Source organism: Saccoglossus kowalevskii, chromosome 22 (genome assembly GCF_978046115.1).
Source record: "Saccoglossus kowalevskii chromosome 22, keSacKowa6.1, whole genome shotgun sequence".
NCBI lineage: Eukaryota > Metazoa > Hemichordata > Enteropneusta > Harrimaniidae > Saccoglossus > Saccoglossus kowalevskii.
Genome location: NC_140662.1, coordinates 22,364,272 through 22,390,294, shown reverse-complemented (window position 1 = coordinate 22,390,294; position 26,023 = coordinate 22,364,272). Strand labels below are relative to the sequence as shown.

At 34.7% G+C, this 26,023-nt stretch overlaps 1 protein-coding gene across 2 annotated transcripts in view; it reads right to left on the bottom strand.

Moving 5' to 3' along the window:
* The window catches only part of LOC100376677 (kalirin-like), a 281,580-nt gene that overhangs the window by 7,296 nt on the left and 248,261 nt on the right, over positions 1-26,023 (bottom strand). For both annotated transcript variants that reach the window (XM_085496087.1, XM_085496086.1), the window contains 16 exons: positions 22,845-23,021; positions 21,599-21,694; positions 18,877-19,115; positions 18,699-18,765; positions 16,877-16,983; positions 16,263-16,332; positions 15,256-15,342; positions 14,653-14,745; positions 10,594-10,722; positions 9,748-9,945; positions 8,696-8,870; positions 8,321-8,393; positions 6,453-7,050; positions 5,830-6,077; positions 616-766; positions 201-228 (listed from right to left, as the gene is read on the bottom strand). In XM_085496087.1, coding sequence (XP_085352213.1) covers positions 201-228; positions 616-766; positions 5,830-6,077; positions 6,453-7,050; positions 8,321-8,393; positions 8,696-8,870; positions 9,748-9,945; positions 10,594-10,722; positions 14,653-14,745; positions 15,256-15,342; positions 16,263-16,332; positions 16,877-16,983; positions 18,699-18,765; positions 18,877-19,115; positions 21,599-21,694; positions 22,845-23,021 — 2,536 coding nt within the window. The remainder of the gene's footprint in view (positions 1-200; positions 229-615; positions 767-5,829; positions 6,078-6,452; positions 7,051-8,320; positions 8,394-8,695; positions 8,871-9,747; positions 9,946-10,593; positions 10,723-14,652; positions 14,746-15,255; positions 15,343-16,262; positions 16,333-16,876; positions 16,984-18,698; positions 18,766-18,876; positions 19,116-21,598; positions 21,695-22,844; positions 23,022-26,023) is intronic.

Genomic DNA, 26,023 nt, shown 5'->3' with positions numbered 1-26,023 from the left:
ATTACTGGTACAATCATAGAAAAACATATAAAATTGTCAAAAAAGGTGCTCCAAAATGTTGGCACCAAAAATGTCTTTCTGAGAATATCAAAGGGTACATCCGTAACAGTAATGAAGTTTTGTAAAACAACATTCAAACATAAATCTAGTTTATTTACATTTAAAAAAACTCAAGCATACATAACTGGATGGAAACTTACTTTCATAAACAAAGTCAGGATTGAGAAGCTACAGACAAAATAAAAAACAGTTGTTTAATTTGCACAACAAATATGTGTATATAGCCCCAAGTTGTAATTTGAACTGAGATTGAATATTTTTTTTTCTCAGTCAGTCAGTCAGTCTGGACAGTCTTTTCTGAGGTTTTTGAAACCAGAGATTATTCCACACAAAAACAATGAATTTTGTTAGCAGTTAGCTTAATGTTACCCAAACAAATTATTTGCAATGAAAGTTTTTTTTTTTTTCCCTGATTTGAAGGATTCTGAAAAACCTGTTTCTCAACTTGTCTTTTTATTTAGATTCAAACTGTATCAAAATGGCTGCCCCCCCATATAAACATCATCAAATTATTCGCATTTATTTTATTGTGACTGTATCCATGGTAACACATACCTTGACTGTGACCTTTGACCCATACAGGTCATCCCTCTCAAGTGACATTCTGCGTCTTATCATCGCCACATCGCTATCAGAATTCCTGGCCAATCTCAGCTCTTCTTTCTTACTCTTGCGCATTTTGTGAGCACTCGTCCACGACCTCCGACTGTAGGTAGAAAAAAAAATTAATTACAAAAATTCCACCATTAAAGTTGACAACATAGTATAGAATATAGGTCATTCACTCAATATCAAGCAAGACAACATATTTCCTAAGACTCATGCTGATTGGCATGTTGACTAACAGAAGCTGATACCAGGTTGGAAATCATCCAATCAGAAATGAAGTAACAACTGAACAAGTGGCTGCTTCAAACTACAAACTTGTTTTACTCAAATGGAAGTTTTAAAGAGGAGTTTTCAAAAGAACAAATATGATTTAAATACTTAACCGTTGGAATCATGGTTTATATAGCTTACATCATTATTTCACACTATTTGGGAAACATCTGTATTGGATTGGAACGTGTTATCAGTTTATAAAGTGGAGAATCCTACTTCCAAATGATCTATTTTTATTGAAGTTTTGATGATAATAAACAAACACATTTGTTTAATTGCCAAATAACTGCACTGAACATTCAATACCATTAACGAAGAGCATGCGACAAAACTCTACAGAAATTTATACTTGATGCACTCAGTATGACTTTTATTGGCATTTATTGTGTCCATTTTACATCCACCAAGTCTGCTGTATTACCTTTTAAAAGTTCTACAACGCTAGTTCAGCTCACAATGTAATAAATTAGGCACATGTAATAAATCAACTACTTTTGCCATGACAACGTGGCAACTTAACTTAACACACGTCTCTTTATTTCATTCATTGTGACTATAGATTTCCGTAGTGATTTATGAATACATTTATGATTCCATGGGACATATGAGTTGTGAATTTAAAATTAAGTTAACCAAAACATATTACACTTCAGTGTGATATACTCACCTAACAAAAGAATTGAGTCTGAGCCAATAGGAAACAATTGTATACTTAGTGTTACTAGTACATCGAAAAAGGAACAGCTTCATCAAAACGAAAGGAATAGCTATAGCCACCAAAAGAGGGCGCTATACAAACTAATTTTTCCCCCCCATCAGCCTTAAGCAAAACACCCCCGGTAATATTATTAAATAAACTAGGTGATTTCTATGAATTTTCAATACCAAGCACAACACATTACTGTCAGAATCATTAACACCAAACCCACAATATACATCTCATGCCTAAAAACACTCCAAAGAATAAAAGTAACTACCCGAAGACAATAATTTAGAATACAATCTAGCCACAATACTTAGAAGCACAAAAAATAAACATGCACCGCGACAATCCGGATTTATTTGAAGTCAACGATTGAGAGAAAGCATATATAAACAAAGAAACAAGCAATACATGTATACCTGTACAGGACAATTAGTAGTTTGCAAACTTCTAATAAGTTAAGGGGCTTTCATTACCATGCAATGTTTGATGCAATACATGTTAATTTGCACCAATGCTTTTACCATGTACAGACAGTACTCAGTGCAACAAGTTATTATAACCAATGTGTACCTACCTTTCTTGAGTTAGTCACTACTAGTTAAGAGTAGTTATCAATAGTACTGCCAAGTTAGGTCACTGGTAGTTATGGTAAGGTTTAGTGGGAAGGGGAGGAGGGAAATGTATTAACACAAAGAAACCAACAGTATGACAGGTTTGAAGAGAGGACCTCCATGCAAAGCAAAACATATACACAACAGTGCAAGTAGTATGGTTGTACAGGGGGGGGGGATTTCAAAAGAATAAAACTAACAGATATATTGGCGATAGGTGCAAAAAAAGCATGCAGATGACATGATGCCATGCTTTCCACCAATATTTTAGATGGAATGTCAACAACAACCAATTTGGAGTTTTATTCACTTCCTTATAGCTGTTAAAAACTGTTAGATAAGCGAAATAAAAGGTTTCGATAAATAACAAGTCCTGGTATTGTATTAACAAAAAAATAACATTGTAGACTCAAGGTTTCAAATTTTCTTGATAATATAAAACAATTTAGCATAATTTCATAAGCATATTTTCATGTTTTTCTAGCGAATTCTGTAATAAGCAGAAACTTAATCTGTTAAGATATTGCACATTTTGAATATTAATGCAAATGATTCCGATATATCCACAAATAATATAAATAGAAAATATCTTGATTTTAACAGCTCAGAGAAAGAAAACAAAAGCAGTTTTAATTGGTCTTTGGAGACACCCCAAAGAAAGATAAACATTTCTTGAAAGAAAAAATATATATTACATCATGCAAATGTACGACTAACTGACCATTTCCTTGTCTTTAAAAATATTTTAAAACATTCAAGTTTTGTGATAGCATAAACATAAACAAAATTCAAAGTAAATTTTAGCAGTGAAATGGTACGTAAAAAAAACAACAAAATAACTATGAATAAAAAAGGAAACTTATAAAAGGGGAAAAAAAACAGCAAAAATGCCAATACATAGGTGAAGGTTTTTTAAATTATTTTCAGCAGTGGCAGTAAAGGAACTTCTTAGGAATAAGATAAATTGTCTTCAGCTCCAGGTCATCGACATCTTTTCTTTCTTCTCTAAATTTCTGCATGCAAATAAGATCTTCTGACGAAATCCACAACTATGCCCTCCATGGCAAGTATGAGAATTATATCGGGAGGTATTTTCTGAAAACGTATCATCTCACAAAACTATAGTAACATGGCATTTGGTTAAAACGAAAGGTTAATTAGTTGACGATTCACCACCATTCTCAACTTTTCCTTTTTTAATTAAAATAATCCAATTTGAAATATATTAATTATCTTAAACAATTATGAGCATTTTTTTCTTCTTTTTGACTCCAAATTATTATTGGGTTCAGCAAAAATTTGTATAAAATTTTGGCGGGAAGCATCTGCCCTATGACAGGGTCAATAATTGATTTACCCTTATTGCTATAATTCAGAGAAATCTTAACAGCAATTTTTTTAACAAAGAAACTAAAATTTCAAGGATAACATTTTGTGAGATAATACCATTTGACTAAAGCTTTCACAAAAAAATCACCAAACCACATCGTTATTAAGGTTTCAATGAATTTTATTGTTTTCTCCTCAGAAACAGACATACTTGCAAAGGCAATTCATCACTGCCTAAATTTTTTGACCAAATACGGATGCCAGAGTCACTTGGACACCATCTATTCGTAAATTACAGTTTCTTGCACAAAAATCTAACACGTTGGTGACGGTTCTTTGATACGTCATTCCCTCTGATGTCCAGCTTCTACCTCCATTTGTCTGCAAAATTATAATGTCAAACATGCTGTGCAATAGTACAATACTGAAAACCATAGAATTTTGACACTTTTTTGGACGGTTGCCACGACTAAATCTTACAAAATGACTATGGCGGAAGTCTAAAACATTTCATAACTTCCTCACACCCAAGATTGTTTATAAACATTAGTCTTGCTTGAAAATAAACTGGTTTACAGAAAGTTGAGGGATGCCTTCTCCGAAAAGAGTCTACAAATTAAATGTACCTAAACATCGAGTTCAAGACAAAATTAAATAATTTATTGAATGAGAGTTTGAAAGGACTTTAATTATGAGATAACATTTTTAAAAAAATCTTGACGGATTAACATTGAAGTGAATTTATTTTATATTTCTGTTAACTTTATCGCTTTTCAAAATATAGAGTAAAAACATTTCAAAGTGAGATCCAATCATATATTTAATGAAATGCAGCAGCATGTTTGGTCTTTGATTCAGTGAAAAGATGATAAGAAGATGAACATCAGAGTTACCAACTAGAAAAGAAACAGCCACTCCAATGTTACAAATGTACTGTTTTCTCTTCTAGTACCCTGCCACCCCCATAAATAATAGTATAATCTTATATATGATATTTACATTGTGAACAAGGATTCAACTATGATAATATGGGGGTGCAAGGGTACATTGCGATGGATATTCAAGCTCAAGACTCCTCGCTAAAGACACCCCTTTCTGGTGGCCAGAAATGGTTTAGTCTACTATACAATTCAGTAATATTGGATTTATCTATTCTAATAAAAGAGGGGTGGAAGAGTCACAAAGGATGGGTGTGTGCAAGCAGAAAAGTTGAAGATTTGTTTCTGTGTTTTCATTTTATGAAAATCTGACGAAAAAAAAAATATACAAATCATTTACACTGACATGAACCAAGGCATCGCAGTGACATTTGTAAAAAACTTCCAGCATGTTAACCAAAAGGGTGATTGCATTTTCCTGATGAGATGAAACAACACTCTCTTCTCACAAGTTGCCAACCTCAGTTTGGTTTGAATTGATTTGTTTTGTTGCCATGGTGATTTCCATGGTGATAAGACCATGAAATACGCTGTGCATAATTAAAATTGGGACTGCAAATGGCTGTTAGAACTACCGCTAACATTTTTCACAGCCTAATCAGAGCTCTGGGAAGAAAAAAGTAGGTCTTTGAAAAAATGTTCAACTGCACATTCACACCAAACTGAGTAGCAAGCAACTGATCATGGCTGACATCCATCTTGGATCGACCCCTATCATTATGTTTTGTGTACTCTGAGTATATGAAATCATGGTGACAATGCCGGTGAACAAAACTTCCAAGGTAGTCACTTAGGTGACATACATTTTACAAGCAGAAAACCCAATTTTCAAAAAACACAGGAATGTAAAAAAAAAAAAAAGTTTACACTACACATTAATTCTGAGTGGCAACTGTACATTTAACTCGACTGTAATATTCCGCACACTGAATCCCCCTCCTTTTTTTGGACAACATTGCATTTGCATGGAGGCATAAGCCAAGGTTTATCACAGAGACAAGTATAAAAAGGGACTGTAACGTGAGTGTGGAGAGCTGATAGTTGGACATGGACGCACATATGTGTCCGTAAAACAATGACCAAGATGAGAGGAGTTAGACAAAACAACGCAATCAACTGTTAGTGGTCAATGTCATTTGAAAAGTGTGTGTGTGTACATAGTACTATAGTTACATTGCAAAAAAAAAATATATATATATATATATTTACAGCAATGGGGGGGGGGGGTGTAATTCAATTACTATATTCAGTCAATGGAAAAACAAGTGTTGTTAGAATTAGACCACCAGACAAGGCTCCTTACTTCAATGTGCTGTTGTCACCGACACCGCCTTCTAGTGGAACATTCTCCTTTTCGTGCCCGAGTACATAACCTGGGATCCAACCTTCAGCGGCCGGGGAGAGTTGATTGGCTGGCCTATGAACTAAGTACATGCTGTATTGGTTGGCAGCCAGTATTTGTACAATCTCACTCTTTTGCACAGAAATCTCGTCTTCTTTTACAGCGGAGTAGTTCATTATAACAGGAACATACGTCACGTTCGGCTCACCCTGTGGGAATGGGGGGGAAAAGAGATATTAACTATTTCGGCTTCGAACAGTAGATGTGTCACATGGCGAGTGATCAGTGTTGATAATTTAACACAAAGAACAGCACCCTTGCAGAGTTGAGTTCCCGACGGCAATGCCGCAGACAGACGCTTCAAAGTTGCAGCTACACATACTGATGAATAACTTCCTCAAATAATATGACGAGTTGACATGGCACTTTTACGACACATTTAAAATATACACAAATATATACAGCAAATCGCGTCACCCCATCCGAGTGCTGGCACACCCCTACAAAACAGAATGTTTCAGCTGCTCTGCTACCCGGCTCAGTCCATTGTTTTCCATTTTAGGGGTGGCAGCTCTCATACTTACTGAGGCCTCCTCTTGCTCTGTGCTGGAAGTTGAAGTGTAACTAAGTCTATTGTCAAAAGACGCACTACTATGACGTTTCACCTCTTCATGTTCACGAGTTCTTATTTTAACAGGTGACGACTCCATAGAACACCGTCCCGTAGGTTTTGGTGATGAGTCCCGCGGCACCGGTGATGGACATGGACTCTCACTTTTGGGTTTCCTGAAAGACTGCATAAGTCCATCAAAGAATTTCCTTTTAACGGTCGGTGAGCTTGACGTTTTTTCCATCTGCAGAGAGTTTTTACGTACTTCCCCACCGACTTTAAGTTTGTCACTTTTTGTTATTCGTGTCTCCTCACTTGGGACCGATTTCCTCCCCTCGGAAAGTTTCTTACAAGTTGCTGGCAAGACGCCGCTATCGGCAAGTTCACTAATTGTGATCCCGGCGGGCATGGTTTGATGGCGTCTATGTTCCCGAGATTGGGCAGATTTCCCGGCTCGTGCTGGTGACCCCTTCTTCTGTTGCTTCTTGGTAGCTCCTGACTCGTTTTTACGCAGTGATCCTGTGTTCGTGGCTGGCTGTGATGCAGACCTTGCGTGTCCCGACATTTCAAGTCTGAAAAAGAATCAACATCTATCAATGGTGACATAAACTCAATTTGTACCCTCACAATTACCTGTTTTTTCAGTTAATGTTAATATCTACAATTCTAATCAAGAGTGACAAGACTTGTTTTTGCTTCTCAAATAGCTTTTAATTCGGGTGCCCGTAATTTTAGAGATAACAAAATTCTATTGGCTATCTATCTCACTGTCAACAAAACTTCAGCAGCAATTTGAGGTCTATCTTTATCTTTATAAAATATTTATATATCAAAAAATATTTTCTCAGTGTTATTAACCTTTTAAATGCCATAATTGTTACTGAAACATTTTGGTATTAGGCAGCCATTTTCTGCCCCACAGTGAGATCAATGAGAATGTTCGATGCTAGTGCAGTCTAACCTTATAGGCATTGAACACACTCTATAATAAATTATGCCTTATTTTTATTGGTGTAATTTGACAAAGCAACACTTTATATATATTGCTGAGGTCAGTAAAAGCAGATGAATAGGAAGAAAACAAATGAGAATCAGAATAGGGTTTTACAGTTTTAAGTATAGGCACTTGTTTATGTTCTTCGTGCGTGTGCAGTCCCTGGTTAGCAAGAAGATAAAACAATAATGTTGTTCAAAACGGTGCAGCGGGTGATATATGCTAGCCTGATTGGCTTAGTGGTTGAATAAAGTTGGGTGAACTGATCTCAATATCATGGTTTAGCAATGAAATTTACATAAAAATACAACCTGAAGTGAAATTCTATGAGTTGAGTTAAATACAATAAAAAACAAAGTTGGAAAAAGACAACTTTATCAGAAAGTGTTTATGTGTAATTAATTACATTTACACTAAATACTGCATAGTACTAAAGATGACACATCTTGTGTACAAAATACACAATAAATATTGTCTCAATCCATAATGCTATACTTTTTCAATTAAAAGCAAATCCGTATAACATTTCCTTGATTAGAAACGAGTATTAATTGAACCACAGGTAAACAGAACACAGGATTTGCTTGTAGAGGTGAGTTTTGGTCTAGAATATTTATATAATAAACAATTTAGTCTACTTCAAATAAAGAAACCAGTATTTGGGTAAACACAACATCGTGTAAAGATTAAAGATTTTCCCCATTCTTAAATAGATGTAACAAGAGAAATAAGCTAGGTTTGATTTCCATATTAGGTGATACAATTTCCATAAAAGGCAATTTGGTTTCCATATAAGAAAATTTAAATTCTATATAAGGCAATTTGATTTAAATATAAGGCAGACTTACCCTAATCCCCAACTATTCCTAGCACTTGCACCTCCTTCCATTTCCCTCTGGTACTCTATTGGTGATTGAAGAGCTGAGATAAAAAAAGAAAAAACAATTATGTTCAGATCATTTTTACTGGTACTATGAGTAGAATTATGTGAGAACATTTGATTTCCATTTAAGGTGATCTGACTTCCATATAAGGTCATAAGTGGTCAGTTCATTCTGTGATGCTATTAGTTAGAACAAATTTGGGTGACGTGCACATGGGACTCACAGAATAAGGTATTTATCACATGGATATTAAAGTTAAATATCTTTACATTACAATCACGTGACTATACTATTTCGTATAAAAGGATGTACTAAGTAATGGTTACCATGGAAACATACCTCTAAGAAAGTTTTGCTGTTTATCTAATAGCCCTCCAATCTCTTTCACCCACTGTTGCTTGCTTTCCGGCGACACTGTCTGGATCACAAATGTTTCCGAACCTTCCTTCGTACGCGCTTTGAGGCAGAATCTGACGGGATCGTCTTTGATATCTTGAAGGGTCAAGGTGTTCACCTGTAAAATGAAATTATATCGATACCGTGATATTTGTATTTATTCTATTTTCAGAATCATTTTCAAAAATCACCAAGATATCTTTTTCTCAATCCAAACATATTTCCCAAATAATGACTAAGTGGTAAATCCACAAATTTAGACTGAGATCTCAATATTTTGTACTCTATTTTTGAACCCAACGACACACTCTCTAGTATTCACACAAACTTAGCCAGTCCAAACAAGTTTTCAAAAAGTTAGGGGGTACAATTATTTATTTTACTATGGTAAGCAAAGTTCAATTTGGCTGAACATTGCTGTTTTTTATCTTAATTTTGTTCACATCTACCCTATATTTCTTTATTAAAAATCAAAAATTTATGTGAATAAATTGTTCAAAATGTAAGCATTAATAGATTTTAGATTCCATCAAAACAAATGAATTTAGGCTCAAGTATGTTACTATGATAAAGTAAATATTGTAAATCAAATGGCAGAAAATGTAATATTATACATCCGTTATCGTAATGCCATGAGTTACAGTGTGCCGCCATTTTGAGTATTTTATGGGGTATTTTCATCCTACCATGATTACGTGCATAAGCGTTCTCTAATAATTGAAACAAACTTGGCTCCCACAAGGGTTTGACCGTGACACACAAAAAAGTTTGCTGATTCTGTTCAAAACTTTTTGAATTTCAGCATTCCCACGGTGTAATCTTGGAAGGAAAAAATGTATAATAATAAGGTTATTACGAGGATACCTCAAAGTATGCACGAAGACAGTAATGCCATGCATCGACCTCTGCTGCGTGTTGGTCGATACTCCAGCTGTACTGTCTTTGTGCATACTTTGAGTTATCCTCGTAATAACCTCATAATATTATATACTTACCTTGGCACTATTTTTATACACAAAACCAGGGTGATAAAGTGACCCCTTCTTCTTCTCCAGTTCCTCACTGAACAAGATCATCTGCTCGAAAAAGAACATTCTCCTTTCTTTTCCCTTGAAATGTTGTAAACTTGAAATTCCCTCTGAGACGAGAAGGGTATCTTGACGGAGTAGTTTACCCTGCGCTGTGATTTTACCCTATAGTGAATAACAATAAGCTCAAATGTTGATCACAGGAAGTGAAATGGTGTACTTAAAATACTTTATTTTCACTTGGAATCAATTTTCACTGACATAATGATTCAGGGAAAATAATTCGAGTGAAAATACCTTTTTTCCTATATTTTACCATTCAACTTGTTAAAAATCAGTGAAAATAAATTCCATACAAAACACCCAAAATGTCTTTTCAGCTAAAATAAAAGCGTAATTTTGACTGCAAGTTGATCATAAGTATAAACCATGAATTATATTAGAGCGAAACAAATACACCAATGAGATTTGAGAATAGTCCAAAACAACTACTGTAAAATACGTAATTTTTGCTTGTAATGTATTTTCGTTGTTTTCACTGAAGGGGTGATTCAGTGAAAATAAAATCTAGCGAATATACCTTTTTTCCTATGTTTTACGTTCATCTCATCAAAAATCAGTGAAATTAAACTCCATACTAACCACACAAAAAGTCTTTTCAGCGAAAATTAATTCCAGCTAAAATAAAGTATTTCACAGTATACCGGGTACATTATGTATGCATTATGGGAGGCATTATATCACAAGAGGGCGCTGTTCAAAATGCCAGCGCTGTTTTAAAACACTGTGATACTGAATGAATAGTATACTTACATCCCAACCTTGAAGCCTTCCGAGTGCCATCATATCATTTGCCCTTTTAGGAACTACACACATGATATCGTAAGCTTTTTCTAATTCTTTACAATCAATACCCATCTTTTTACTTTGCTTTAAAAAATCCTGCAAAAATATCAGACAAGAATTTTATTTCCATTACCCATGATGCACTACAACAATATTTCCATTACCCATGATGCAATGAAATTATGCAATGTGTTCAACTCCCTGTGCAAACAAAACAATAAAAAATCAAACAAGCAGCCTGTCGGCTGAGATAGCTCCGCTGTTAGCAATGCACATGGCAATTAAAGAACAGAAGATATCATTAGAAAATGAACAAATCTGAGAGAGGTCCACATGTAGTACCTATATGTATAATATATCAAAGCAATTGGACTTGCGGTTTTCAACAAGAAGTCAAAAATATCACTTTTTACCAAAAATTACAAAAATATTCATAAAAATTAGAGAATTAAAGATATCATCATGAAATGAACAAATCTGAGAGAGGTCCACATGTAGTACCTATATATGTAATATCAAAGCAATTGGACTTGCGGTTTTCAACAAGAAGTCGAAAATATCACTTTTTACCAAAAATGACAAAAATATTCACCAAAATTAGAGAATTAAAGATATCATTACAAAATGAACAAATCTGAGAGAGGTCCACATGTAGTACCTATATATGTAATATCAAAGCAATTGGACTTGCGGTTTTTAACAAGAAGTTGAAAATATCACTTTTTACTAAAAATGACAAAAATATTCACCAAAATTAGAGAATTGAAGATATCATCATGAAATTAACAAATCTGAGAGAGGTCTACGCAAGGTACATATACACCAAGTATCAAAGCATTCAGGCTTGTAGTTTTCAAGAAGAAGTCGAAAAAGTAAAACATTGACACGGACGACGACTGACAATCACTCATATGATAAGCTCCGCTTGACAAAGTCGACAGCGGAGCTAAAAACAGAGGGACTACACCAGCATCTAGTTTTGCATACATATATCAAAGAAAGATTGGGATGTTTTCTAATTTCATCATGACATTAAAATCATTTGTTATCAAAGGTACTTGAATGACATTGAAGTATAAATACAAACAGTTTTCTATAAGTTGACAATATTTAATTTAGGGAACTGATCATTACCACCAAGCCGGTTTCCTGTGAGTCTCCTGCGGCATGCGTTTCTTTACCGTACCGGCCGCTGCTTTACCGTACCGGCCGCTGCTTTACCGTACCGGCCGTTGCTTTACCGTACCGGCCGCTGCTTTACCGTACCCGAAGGTCATTAGCCGTACCGGCAAGGCCGTTACCGTACTGGCAGGAGGCAATTCACACTTCTGACAAGTTAATTTATGCATTGATTTTCCGGTTTACCGGTAAAATGCCGACCTGTTTAAATTTCAGTTTTATGCACAGGATCGCCTGAGAAAGCAAAACTGTAGAATTAATTTGAGTAGAATTTGTTTAGTTTGTAGTTATAGTCAGTTTATAAATCATTTTGTTCATGTTTGCTATGCAGTAGCTTTCGAGGTCAAATACACCACCAGGTCAATTTGTTGCGTCTTTTTATTTGTCAGAGATTAAACTTTACCATTATTATTGCATAATATTTACATTCAAGTTGCTACACATGATTTTTTTGAGACCATGGAGCTCCCAGTACGTCCATGTGAACTGTTGGATATGACTACAGACGGAACTGCGTCTTTATTTTATACGATATTTTTATTTTTTTTAAATTGGGATCAGTGCTCCCAAATCAACTGAGCCGACAAAGTGGGTTACAAAAATAACAGTTCCATGAAAGTGGCTATATTTGTGTATGATGAATCCTGAGTCGGTAGTTTTGGCATGTAACCTAATGGTTTTGGTTATTGTTAAAAATGCACAGTGCAGACGTAATTTTGTTTTCATTTTTTCACTTTATCTGGCGCCAGTGCACGTGTGCTTGGATGTTTTTTTATTCAGTGATTGGGCTAAATATTTGACGACGTTGCCAACGTATTCAACATACGAAAATAGCATGTGTGTGCGTTTGCGTGAATGATAGATGCAGACGAGATTTCTCGTCGCAACGCGTTTTATTAGTTTATTTCCAACGCGAGTGGTCGGCGCCTTTGATTGCGTTTAGTTTGTTCTTTCATTCGCAAAATCTATCGCTGGCACCGTTTATTTTGTTATGTCTCACAACTGAATGTCCAAGCTGACTTTGTATTGGCTGTAATTATATTTTTTTTGTAAAACAAAAAAAAGTCCCGACCTTTCCAGTCTAAATCGTATTCTGCCCCAAACCAAACAGCCCTTTTCAGGGCCAATCACATGTTCCAAAAAGAGATATACCGGCACACTTGCACACTCTGTTTTGTTATAATAAAGTTACATTGGGGATTGTTGGAGGAGGTGTGTAAATATCGGGTAAATATGTTTGGACAATTCCATAAGCAAACTCACAAAATGAGGTCGAAAAGCAATAGAAAAATGTTGACCTAGAGCAAGGTCAAATTCCGTTTTACGCACTTGAATTTTATCTGGACTACGTGCACGCGTTGCGCGTGTTATTGTCAACAAAGTATCAAAACAGATTTTCGAACGCCCAAGCCCGAATTTAAATACATGTGAGCTCGGCCAAGCGAGTCACGCTGACACATTATGCAAGTATCATCGAATTCATGCGACAGGTTGAGACGTTTTATTCAACGTCGTGGGTAAGCTACGATGTAGGACTGTCGTTTTATAGCGTTACAGGCGATCATGAATATGTGAATAACACACATATATTGAAAAAAAAACATGAAATTTCAGAAAGACTTTTTTATTTAATTTATTTATTTGTATTTCGACGGTTGTCAGACTTTCTTTCCACTGTGTGAGCTACTGACAAATATAAATAATTAACCCATCGAGTCCTCTAGTCGACTGGGACGTAACACTCTGTTGTACAAGTCATGTCCTTTTCAAATTATTCACTTTCAATGGGTGGGTAAAAAAAAAAATCTTATTGTTTGCAAAATGCCCAATTAATTCATGCATGACTCACGGTTACCGGCAGGGCGCAGATCAGTTACCGGGGCTTTGTTTACCATGCATTCATTAATCGAAGGTGATAAATAGTCGGTATTGGTCCTATCAGTACGGTAATTGTCCGGCCGGTACGGTAACGCAACGGTCGGTACGGTAAAGCAACGACCGGTACGGTAAAGCAACGACCGGTACGGTAAAGCAACGACCGGTACGGTAAAGCAACGACCGGTACGGTAAACCGAGTCAAACTCACAGGAAACCGGCTGGGTGGTAATGATCAGTTCCCTTACCATGATGAAAGTATTTCTGTACGCATTATTCAACACTTGATTGCAGACAGCCATCAAGTTAATTGTAATTTGAAAAAAAAAAATGTCAGTACTGCTGCATTATCATTTATGTTACCATGCCAACAACATAGCAGACCAGACAGATATATTCCCCTGATTATATTTGGTTTAAAAGTGTGAATATATACTGTATAGGGTTCAAATATTTATTAGTTTTATTTCACAGACAAATAAACGCACAACACTAAAACCCAGTAAATATTCATATTTAACAATAAAATGTATTGCTTCGTTCAAAAACCAGTGAATTTAAAAAACCCCATAATTAAACCAAGTGAACGTTTCTCCTTCTACAGCAAAACATTTCAAGAAAGGATGAAGACTATGAGGAAAACAAACAAATATATTTGTTCTATTAAAAGCATACAACCCAAATATTGCATTTATTATATACTGAATCATTAAAATATGACTTAAAGCGAGAGGGTCGTCACCTGCACACGCACAGGAATTGAGTCCCAAGCAACGATAACACCACACGCTAAAAACGCAAAGGCTGATGGGTAGACGCTTGTTTGTAAACAATGACACGCTATGGCCACCTGACGCATGCGTAGGTGACGACTCCCCCGCTTTAATATAACCAGGCACACACCTGTCATTTATGTAAGCATAAGCTAAACTGAATATACTAAAGTCAAGATTATCAGTGTTCCTTACTCACCTTGATTAAAAGTTGATATTTCATAATCCTTTGTACAGGCTTAATAAGCAGATCAGATATAGCTAATTTGTGTCCTAATTTTGCTTTACATTCCTGAAAAAAATATAAAAATATATTAAAAATTATGCTGTGAATCAATCAATCCATCAATGATTTAAACTCGGCAATCATGAAAAGCTGAACACCAAAGGCAATGTCACTGATTGCATAATGCATATATTTAAATACTGAAATATCCCTGAGCTGTAATATGAAATAAAGAGCTTATAACAGCTGATTTTAGTGAAATTATAAATTTAAAACTCCAATGACTGAAATACAAAAATGTCCTTGTCACATGATTTCTCTGTTATCCTGGTTCTAAGACGGTACTAAGCAAGTAAACGGATAGACCAATGTGATACTACTCTATACACAATTTTAGAATATAAACAAGTTAGTGAGAGTATCTAGTGTGACATTAAGACCAGCACATTGTATGACACATCAACATTAATATCATGTTAGCCACTATATATAAACCAGTCTTATTATATTATAACATATACTGTATCATATCATATCATAATATATCATATCATATCAGAACAAACTTTTACTTACAGAAAAGAAATTCTCAAATTCTGAAACTATATACTCTGATTTGGCTTTATTTTGACAATATATAACATACATCTGTAGTCTCCTCTCCTACAATAAAAACAGTCAAATTATTATTAAAATATAAATATATATTTGCACAAATGTCATATTGTATACACCATCTGTGTCACCCCCCCCCCCCCAATATATTACATTCAACAAGCGGATGAACAGAAATTATACAAAAACAAGCAGCCTAACGGCTGAGATAGCTCCGCTGTTAGCAATGCACATTTCAATTAAAGAATTGAAGACATCATTAGAAAATGAACAATATGTATAGTATCAAAGCAATCGGACTTACAGTTTTTAACAAGAAGTCGAAAATATCACTTTTTACCAAAAATGACAAACATATTCACCAAAATTAGAGAATTGAAGATATCATCACGAAATGAACAAATCTGAGAAAGGTCTACATGTAGTATCTATATATGTGATATCAAAGCAATTGAACTATTGGTTTTTAACAAGAAGTCGAAAATATCACTTTTTACCAAAAATTACAAAAATATTCACCAAAATTAGAGAATTGAAGATATCATCACAAAATGAACAGATCTGAGAGGTCCACATGTAGTACCTATATATGTAATATCAAAGCAATCGGACTTGTGGTTTTTAACAAGAAGTCAATAATATCACTTTTTACCAAAAATGACAAAAATATTCACCAAAATTAGAGAATTGAAGATATCAACATGAAATGAACAAACCTCAGAGAGGTCTACCCAAGGTACATATACACCAAGTATCAAAACATTCAGGCTTGTAGTTTTCAAGAAGAAGTCGAAAAAGTAAAACATTGACACGGACGACGACGACGAACAATCACTCATATGATAAGCTCCGCTCGACAAAGTCGACAGCGGAGCTAAACAATTGAAAATCAAGATAGCTCCACCCTTGTGAATCAGTGCAGGAAACCCTGCATATGACAAGAATGATATACAATTTCATATACTTACATATCTAAGAAAAATTGCTGGAAGTTTTTCAGGATTCTCTTGACAGCTTTCTATCTCTTTGCAAAATGTTCTACAAAATAAAAAGTTTGTTTATAAAATGATGACTTTTTTAACTGACAAACTATGCTTAGAGACTGGATATGTAAATCACCTCATAGAATGAAACGTAGATGGATTAGGGTTTGGCAAGTTCTTGACAAATTAGTTTTGAGTTAGAGCGCCATCAGTTAGTTTCCATGTGAGAATTGGGAGTTGATTTCTAGCTTGTGCAATTTATTAGCTAGTTTTTCTGATGTCCAGCATTCTGATTAGCTATTGAACATTACACGGCAAAATCAAACCCCCATACGTAGATGAAATTGGAACGTTTCCAAGGTAAAATGGCAGAACTTGAACATGCCCATTGATGAGTTGCAACTTATAGAGGGCACTGTTCATTGACGTTTAACCAATCATTTCACCTTTACTGTATGTTTGAAATATTATATTTAATTCATAAAATATTGAATTTGTTCTCTAATAAATTTTCAACAAAACCTGCAAGAAAAATTAGTTCCTGTATTTTTGGTCAAAAATTAACATTTCTGAAAAATTCAAAGAAAAAATGGACATACTCTTTATGCCAGTCATAAATTTGACGAATATTTCCGAAAACCATTTTGTCTCGGCCATCTTCAAGTCCACTTGGCAGCGGCTCATCCTTCATCAGTTTCATGTAACCCTAGAAAACACAGGTCAAAGGGAAAGTCTGTGATTTAAAGTGCCTGTGCAATGCCCACTCTCACGTTTCCCATTTTAGATCTGTGTCCCACTGAAATGGGCAGTTATTGATTTTTTTTGCTGAAAATAATTGCTCCTATCCAAGTAAATTTAGGATATTTCTCGCCCACCTATCGTGAAACGGTCGACTGTTTTCGGATTTCCGACGCTCTTTTTTTTTTTTGTCTATTTTTTTTTTTTTTTGAGAGAGAGAGTTTTTAGATGTTGTGTTGTGGGCAGTTGCAGTGAAACGTATAGCCATAGTGTATGTATTCACACGTTTCTAATCGATCCAAAGGTGCGACATCACTTAACCTCAGATTCTTTTTTTTTTTTTTTAAAAATGTCCTCGTCCATGAAAAAAAAAAAAATAGGTTTAAAGAGAAACGCTGACAACGTAAACCTGGCGCAACACTTTTGATAGAAATAGATTCTGGACCAGCCCATGATCACCAAGGCGTATTTCAGAAGAGAGAGAAACATCCGGCAAGTGTTTCAAATGAGTTGACTTTTTTGCTATCCTGATTATCGTTTTATAGAGACCATTTAGCCCCTGTTAAGTAAAAGGTAGCAATAATTTTGACAGTGACACGAAAATGAAGCTTCGGACAAACAGGAAATTACACAGCCCTTACACACTGCTAATTGTTTTCATTTTCGAACGCTAAATGTTTCTGAATTGTTTGGTGGTTTGTGTTGAATGTCGAATTCACACCTTTGTTCTTCTTTTTTACCTCCATGCCATGGATCACGCTAACTAAAATCCACTCTGAATTTATCTGTATGTGTGTCGATCTTGATTATTTTTGTTATCCAATTAAACGCCGCTTTTAACGCACTTGTCCTCGCCGTGACCCGACGTGTTCACCTATTTCAACAAAATGTCAATTTATTTCCACGCGGCTGTCATTTATTTAGTAACTGTGATTTGTCGTTTTTTTAATTATTTCATAGTGATCACTATAGTCTAATCTTTAGAATGTCAAAATATGTTCTCTTTTATTTTAATTTTGAAAGTTTTACTCAGACGATCGATGAAATAAAACAGTGTAGTGACGTGCCTAGTAACCTGCTAAATAACGAGATAATTCCGACGTCAAATTCTATTTTGTCCAGCGACAGTGTACAAACGTGCGCCGGTGTCGGTGACGATCACGGTGACCAGCTACACCAGAACGGGCATATTTCGCATCTAACTCAACCCCACACAACAAAAATTGATATTATGTGTTCATTATGGTCCATTCTTCCTCTACGTACATCAGTGACAATTTAGTCAAAGACGAGAAAACTGCACAAGAAATGTGCCTTATTTACACGTATCGGCAATGCAAGCTGCCATGCGACTTCCCCTTCTGACGTCATAAGGGGAATTTCTGTATGCAAATAAGAAGCTAATGAGGAGCCTCGTTTTAAAATACACAAAATTAAGTTGCCGTAGACTGAGTTTAAAACACATTTTTTCACTTAAAAAAAAAAATTCATGCTTAGAAACATGAAAATTAATAATATTTATGTATCAATGGATAATTTTAGGCGTGAAAATAGCAGCCATTTCACAGGCACTTTAAGGAGCACAGTGAATTTTTTTTATTATTACAAAACATTTCCCCTCATGGTAGTTTTACATAGTTATTGCTATGGCAATCAAAATTGTCCCCATGCAGATTAGCTTACCTCGACTAATTTTCCAAGATCTGCTACGTAGTCTATTTCCGTCTGAACCAACTCTTGAAGAATAAATCTGGAAGTTGACAAAACAAATTAGTCCGTATACATAATGATTAAGGCAAAGATGAGCGATCTATGCATGGGCTGACAATGTCATGTGACAGAGCTTCAGCCAATCACTTACTGTCGTTTCTGCTCAGCATCTTTTTTCTTCTTTTCAGCCAGAGCAATTTCTTCCGCTTCAGTGACTGGCCCCCTCGCTTCCTCCTCATTCTCAGCATCCTCTTCAGTTGCCTCAGTTTCTTGTTTTTCCAACTCTTCCTGCTTTTCTTCTTCCTCAGAATCCACCTCTTCGTTCAGAAGATTGGCTTCAGCATCTACTTCGTCTGCTTCCTGACTTGCCTCCAGATCTTCTTCCTGTTGCTGTACACAAATTCTAAATCTTGTAATTGTTGCACGAAATGCAAACTCGCGTCTGAATAGCACAATGGGAATTCCCTTATTTTACCCTCTAAAATTTAGGTGCAAAGGTTTGACACACTGTTATGTATTTTTCTATAATTTCTTTGTTAAATTTTTGCCCACTTACAACCGGATAATGCAATTAAAAGAAATTCAAATTACATTGAGATGCTGTGGATATGAAATGAAATCACAAGTATGTTATGGTACTCCCATGATGCATCTCACCAACATGTCAGTGGAATGCAAGTGATGTCACTATTCTTTGTGTTCAGTGCAAGTGATGTCACTATTCTTTGTATTCAGTGCAAGTGATGTCACCATTTTTTGTGTTCAGTGCAAGTGATGTCACCATTCTTTGTGTTGCAGTGCAAGTGATGTCACCATTTTTTGTTTCAGTGTAAGTGATGTCACCATTTTTTGTGTTTTAGTGCAAGTGATGTCACCATTCTTTGTGTTTCAGTGCAAGTGATGTCACTATTTTTTGCATTGCAATGCAAGTGATGTCACCATTCTGTGTTTCATTGCAAATGATATCACCATTCTTTGTGTTGCAGTGCAAGTGATGTCACCATTTTTTGTGTTGCAGTGTAAGTGATGTCACCATTTTTTTGGGGGTGTTTCAGTAAAAGTAGCATTCCTTCAATTTCAATGATGCTTGTATAGGGATGCACCATGGGAGTACCGCCTTGCATGTATGATTTCATTAACAACAACATCTGCTGACACTGTTTTTTCTTTCTTTCAGCAGGCGATGGTATTGATAGAGTTAGAAATCAAGACTTTTTTTTCAAATTCTCTTTAAATTTATATTTTCTAACAGCATACATGTTTGTACACATATAAAATAATTGGAATATTCAACTCCCTTCAACAAAAAGTTTTGAAAAATCACAAATTCCAGAGACATCTCTTTGGAAGATTTTATATTTTATTTTACAAGAGCTGTTTGCCTTATTTTCAACAATTGTCAAAACATGAAATGTAAAATGTGACCGAATATCAGTATGAGTTGATGTAAATATAACTTCCTGTAAACACAACATTTAAAATAAATAAATACATTAATGTTAAATTATGTAAAAAAGCAATATGTATTTTTAATATTAAATGATGTAAACACTACATACAGTTATAAACAAGTCTACATTGTTAGTTCTAGTACTACAGACAAGGGTGTATAAAACGAAGGACATGCAACTTCCATGACATTAGATGAAAATTAAAATGATATGAATTCCATCTGTCTCATGCAGACTAACATGTTATGGTTGTCATGGTGATATAGCTCACTGACCACAATAACAAGCCATCTATATGGGTTTTGACATTTTTGTTGATGATACAACCGATAATAATCTAAATTTAAATCTTCACAACTATCCCTTCTAATTCAAAACACACTGGTACCGGTGATTTAAAATTTGGCCAACACTGTGTTAAAATATGATTTACATTTGGTATACTATGATGAAGACATGAAACTCATTATTGTTGATCTGCACATGTCATGACATATTGTTACAAATTGCATAACCTTCTGTACAACGTAAAAAAAAAATATTTTTTGCAAATTACACACAGAAAAAATTTATAAGAATTAGGCTATGTTTGTTATTGCTATAGCTACAGACTATGGAAAGAATGAAAATTACAAACTAGAGTGTACGAGGAAGGAGGGTACGTGCTCGTCTATACAAACGCATCACGACTTTACAGGACATCATCTATTCCTGAACATCCCTTTTCAAGTTGTAAATTTAGATACATGCAGTATTTCGTTTAGTTTAAATTAGAAGATGTTTCATCATGAGATACATTAAAATATGACGAGGATTCTAAACAGTCACGATTTGCAATGATCTTCCAACATCAACTTTTCAAAAAACATACAAGAGTCAATTTTTTCCATCATTTTTTGACAAATTTTGACCTCAATTTGTTCATTTGGTCAAAAATTACTAAGGAAATTACAGAAAAATATCTATTATGAACTATTTTAAGTCTCAACATTCTTCAAAAATATACAGGTGATTTTATTCAATTTCTCAGAAATGTTATCAAGTTATTGATTTATTTTGCAGTACATGTGTTTAGAGATTGTTGAGTATTTTAATGATATGCCAAATTCTTTGTGATCCCAAACACTTGACATGGTTACTGCCTATTTGATTGAATTTTTATTAATTTTTGTGATCAATTGTTAATAAATTAACAGTAAGTAATGAAAAAATAAGATAAAATAACCTTATCAACCAGCCCGAAAACACAGTATTTAAAACTTGAGGAAGTATAGTATGTAAAGTCGTGTGCATACTTGAACATAGCTTGACCCTGATGTTCCTAAAGAAATAATGGTATTACCCAGATGCAAAGAATCATGGGATACATGTTCCTGCCACTCATGCTGGTCAGGAAAAACTGAGCATGCTCAGAAGACATACCATTCTTTGCCTGACTATTTGTTCAATCTCGGTTGCCAGGTCGGTGGAGCTGGCCAGGTCTGACGATGAACCGGTTGATTTGATGGAAGAAATGGACTGTTGCGAGCCGTGGAAGGATGAGGGAGACAACAGCAGCGGGCGGGCGAGGAGAAAATGAACAAGTGATCATGTGAGCAAAAAACACAAATAAAATGTAGCACAATATTGTAAGCAGCATGGTACAACCAACGACACTGAAAATAGTGTTGCATTGTAAGCAGCATGGTACAACCAACGACACTGAAAATAGTGTTGCATTTTTTCACAAACAAGATTGCAGGTGATAAACATGACATGTTATGAGTAATGATTTTAAAACTACGACAATTATTCACTATATCATATTTTTTCCTGCCAAATATTTGTTCAACATTTGCAGATTTTGTTTACATATTTTGTAAAAAATCTGCTAATAGAACAACATTCCCGCACCATTATGAATAATATAATACAAACTATGCCTCAGAAGTTGAAACCTACAATGGTGCTTCCTTTCTACTGGAAGGTGGTTGGCAGTTAAATTTAGTGAAAATGCACATCAAACAGGTGTGTATCCAGCATAGTCATCTCTAAAGTGTGGAACTGACATCAAAGTTCTATTTCATTAGTGTTTTTAAAATCAAAATAGATGATCTGATGATACCTATTAAGAGGCAGAAAAACAACACATTTCCATGGAAATCACTTTTCTCAGCTACGCCGAGTGTATTAGTGTATGATTTATGTTACTGTTATTATGTATTCATATCAATTAGTGAATGGGATACATTAGAAACAGCAAAACTTATTATATTAATACAACACATGTATCTAATATAGAATTAGTGTATGATAATTGTGTACAAAGTGCAACACTATTTTATCCTTGGTTGTACCTTTGTATGAACAGTGTGCATAAACAACGTTGAAGACAAACAAAATTAAATATTTCTTTGACAACACAGCTGATATAGACAGTGCTTCGTAGCTTTTGTAACAGAAACTGTGGCATCTTCTCATGCTTGTGTGTGCATAAACACTGAGGTATCAAACGGACGATATGATCAAACGGACGGTACTAGCGAACATACGATGCTTTCCACAGTGAAAATATTATTGCGATACATACATTAAAGTAAATACTATCTCATCAAATTTACAAAGTTGTTAGTCACATGTTGTGAATTCATTCTATGAGCACTATTCACAAATTCAGAACCATTCTCACCTGTCGCTGAGCTTCCTCTTGTGTTAGTACTTGAGTGAATTGCAAACTCTGGATTTCCATAGGTGGTGGCAGTGGGGTTTCTGTTTCGTAGCCGTCCTCTTCTTCGCCATTCTGCTCTGGGAGTTTCTTGGCCGCGATCTCAGGTGAAAGGTCTTCACGACTGCTCGACACTCTCTCCTGACAGAAGCAAAACAGAAAATTACTATTAAAGTTTAATGCAATTGCACCAAACAAAACTTGTTTAAATTCCAGCAATGTCCATCAAAATACAAAGTGATCAGGCTTTTCAGCAAACACACACATTTTATTAAACAAAACTTTCGAAACCCCAAATCAACTTTTTATAGCAGAATCATTATTTCTATATTTGTTTTCAGAAGTTTATAAAATCCTACAAATTAACACAAGCATACTATTGTAAGTACCCATTACCATGGCAATATTCTGTGGTAGAAAAATCAGTTGTAAAAATGTTCCATATTCATATTTGGTCTGAATGGATGCAGCATAACGGTGCACCGTTTTAAACTGTTTAATTAAAAAAAATATTTTTGTGGAAGGCAACAATTCTAGACTGTCAGTTGTCTCTTCTATCCTTATTAAGTTTATTTTTGAGCATAAATTACATTTCACATTTGCAACAACATGACATCTATCTATGAAGCATATTCACAGACTATCACGGCATTAACAAGACCCACTCTGTATTTCATGCATTGCCGCAGAGAAGCACAGGAAATTTATTGAATCCAGTACAGAATAAATTCCTCGCAATTACAGCTTTGTTTTTAAGTGGACACCCAGTTTCACACCGATTATCAATGAGTCCAGCCTTGATGAGCTTGAGATGTCCTGCAAGCATACAGAAACCAATCAAGTCACATGTGTGAGTGTCACTTAGGGGGATTATAGTCATTCTCTAATGTTTGCTGCAAGGTGGAGGTAACAAATCCAGGAAGACATGCCTTGAATAACGATCAGATCACATGATGTGCATAGAATGAATGAATGAACACAAGGTTTGAAAATCACAAAGCTCTAATCATCAACATCAGCCAATACCAGATGCTGTTTCATAAAAGATCAGGCATAAATTATGTAAGGTGCTCATTCATTGGTTAATAATCTCTAATCAAAAACATCAGCCAATACCAGACACTGTTTCATAGAAGATCAGGCATAAATTATGTAAGGTGCTCCTTCATTGGTTAATAATCTCAACTTCAACTGTTAATTTTGTTGCGATAAAATATTGTGATGTGACAATTTGACAACATTCATGTGGTCAACATTTTGTCATCTTTAGTCAAAGGAACTAAAGATCCTAAGAAAAAAATGTTCACTGTCCTCTGAACCATTATCACCCATACAAAATTTTGTAATTTTCCCCATCAACAAAATTCATTAAAATTGATTAATAAATAATAAAGTATTTTGCAAACTTGTTTTCAAAATAGTTCCTATAAGCTCATGTTCAACCATTATCCCACTTTTATCTGCTTCTGTTATAGGTAATTATTTGTTGTATAAAAGTAAAGCTAACATACAAAAACATTATCTAACTGGTTAGACCAATCAGCATGCCGTTTACATACATAAATTCAGACTGGTTAGACCAATCAGCATGCTGTTTACATACATAAATTCAGACGGGTTAGACCAATCAGCATGCTGTTTACATACATAAATTCAGACTGGTTAGACCAATTAGCATTCAAACAAAGTATTAGTAATATTTCTGTTATGTTATATTTCATTTAATAATATTTTATCCCAACATTATTCTCACCATAAACAAGATAAATAAGTGGTCATTTCCTGTATTGTATTGTATTGTATTGTAATGTAATGTGTTGCATCGTAATTGTATTGCATTGTAATGAATAGTATTGAACAGTAACTTACATTCTTAGATTTGTTTTTAATTATGAAAAAAAATTATGGTAGGTTTAAAGATGATGAGTTTATATCCAAAGGTTAAAGGTAAAATATAAACAAAACACATACATGAATTGTTTCCTCCTTAAAAATATTTGTGATAAAAATTGTAAACTAAACTCCATTGCATCCCAGCTAGTAAACCATATGAAATAGCTTCAAGTCATTTTTATGTGTTAGAAACTGGTAAGTGTCTAAAAGGATACAGGATGTTTAAAATCCACACTAATGTTGTGAATACAAAACACTTATGCTGACCTGTTTTGCTTGTATTTTTTTATGCGTGAACATCTGCATAAACAGATATATGAAAAAAAAGTGTAATATAAAACTGCTTTTTCACTCCACCTTCAGGTAATATGTAGAGTATATTTTACAAACCACACCCAAAATTTGGTGTCTTTTACCTAATTTAAAAAAAACAACAGAAACCTCAGTTTATATGCAAGGTTTCACATACTGCACTCATTAATAATTCAGTAGCACACTATAGGAAATCAACGCAGTCTGGCTTTAACATTCTAAAATTGATGGAATTAAAAAAAAAAAACAGATCTTGTATCGCAGGATAATCATATTTCTCAATTTCTTGTGTAGATTGCTTGGTAAATATAATGCTAGCACAAATTTGTAGAATATCCATCTTATCTAATAATACAATGGTATGCGGCTGATGATAAATTGTCATGATTTCCGTGGTTACAAGGCTAAAACGTGGATAACCTTATCCCAACCATGAGCTTGAATATAAAACTCACTTCAATTAAATGTCAAGGTCAAAATTTAGGTTTTGCACAGGTATGTAGTGAAGATTGAACTCAAGAAATTATCCTGTAAAAAATTAATAAATTTACTGTAATTAACGAATTTACCATGCGAAAATCCCCAAGCAGGGAGTGAGAATTATAATCTGCTAAGGACATAGTGATGATAAACATTATATACCTTCAAATATCTGTTAACTCATATACACGATCTGCATTCAGACATTTAAGGAGGGATATTTTTTATAAAATGCAAAATTCAATGATGAATTTTTCAAATAAGAAAACAAATATATCAGTTTAACTGACATAATGTATTATAGTTGGTGAAAATGTGGTCACGTTCTTTAAAATTTAAAATATTAATCTGAAATTGAGGTGTGAAATGAACAAGTATGTGTCTTACGTACCACAATGTATTTCCCCTTCGAGCCACCACCTAGCTTCTTGAATACATGCAAGCTGGACATTAAGAGG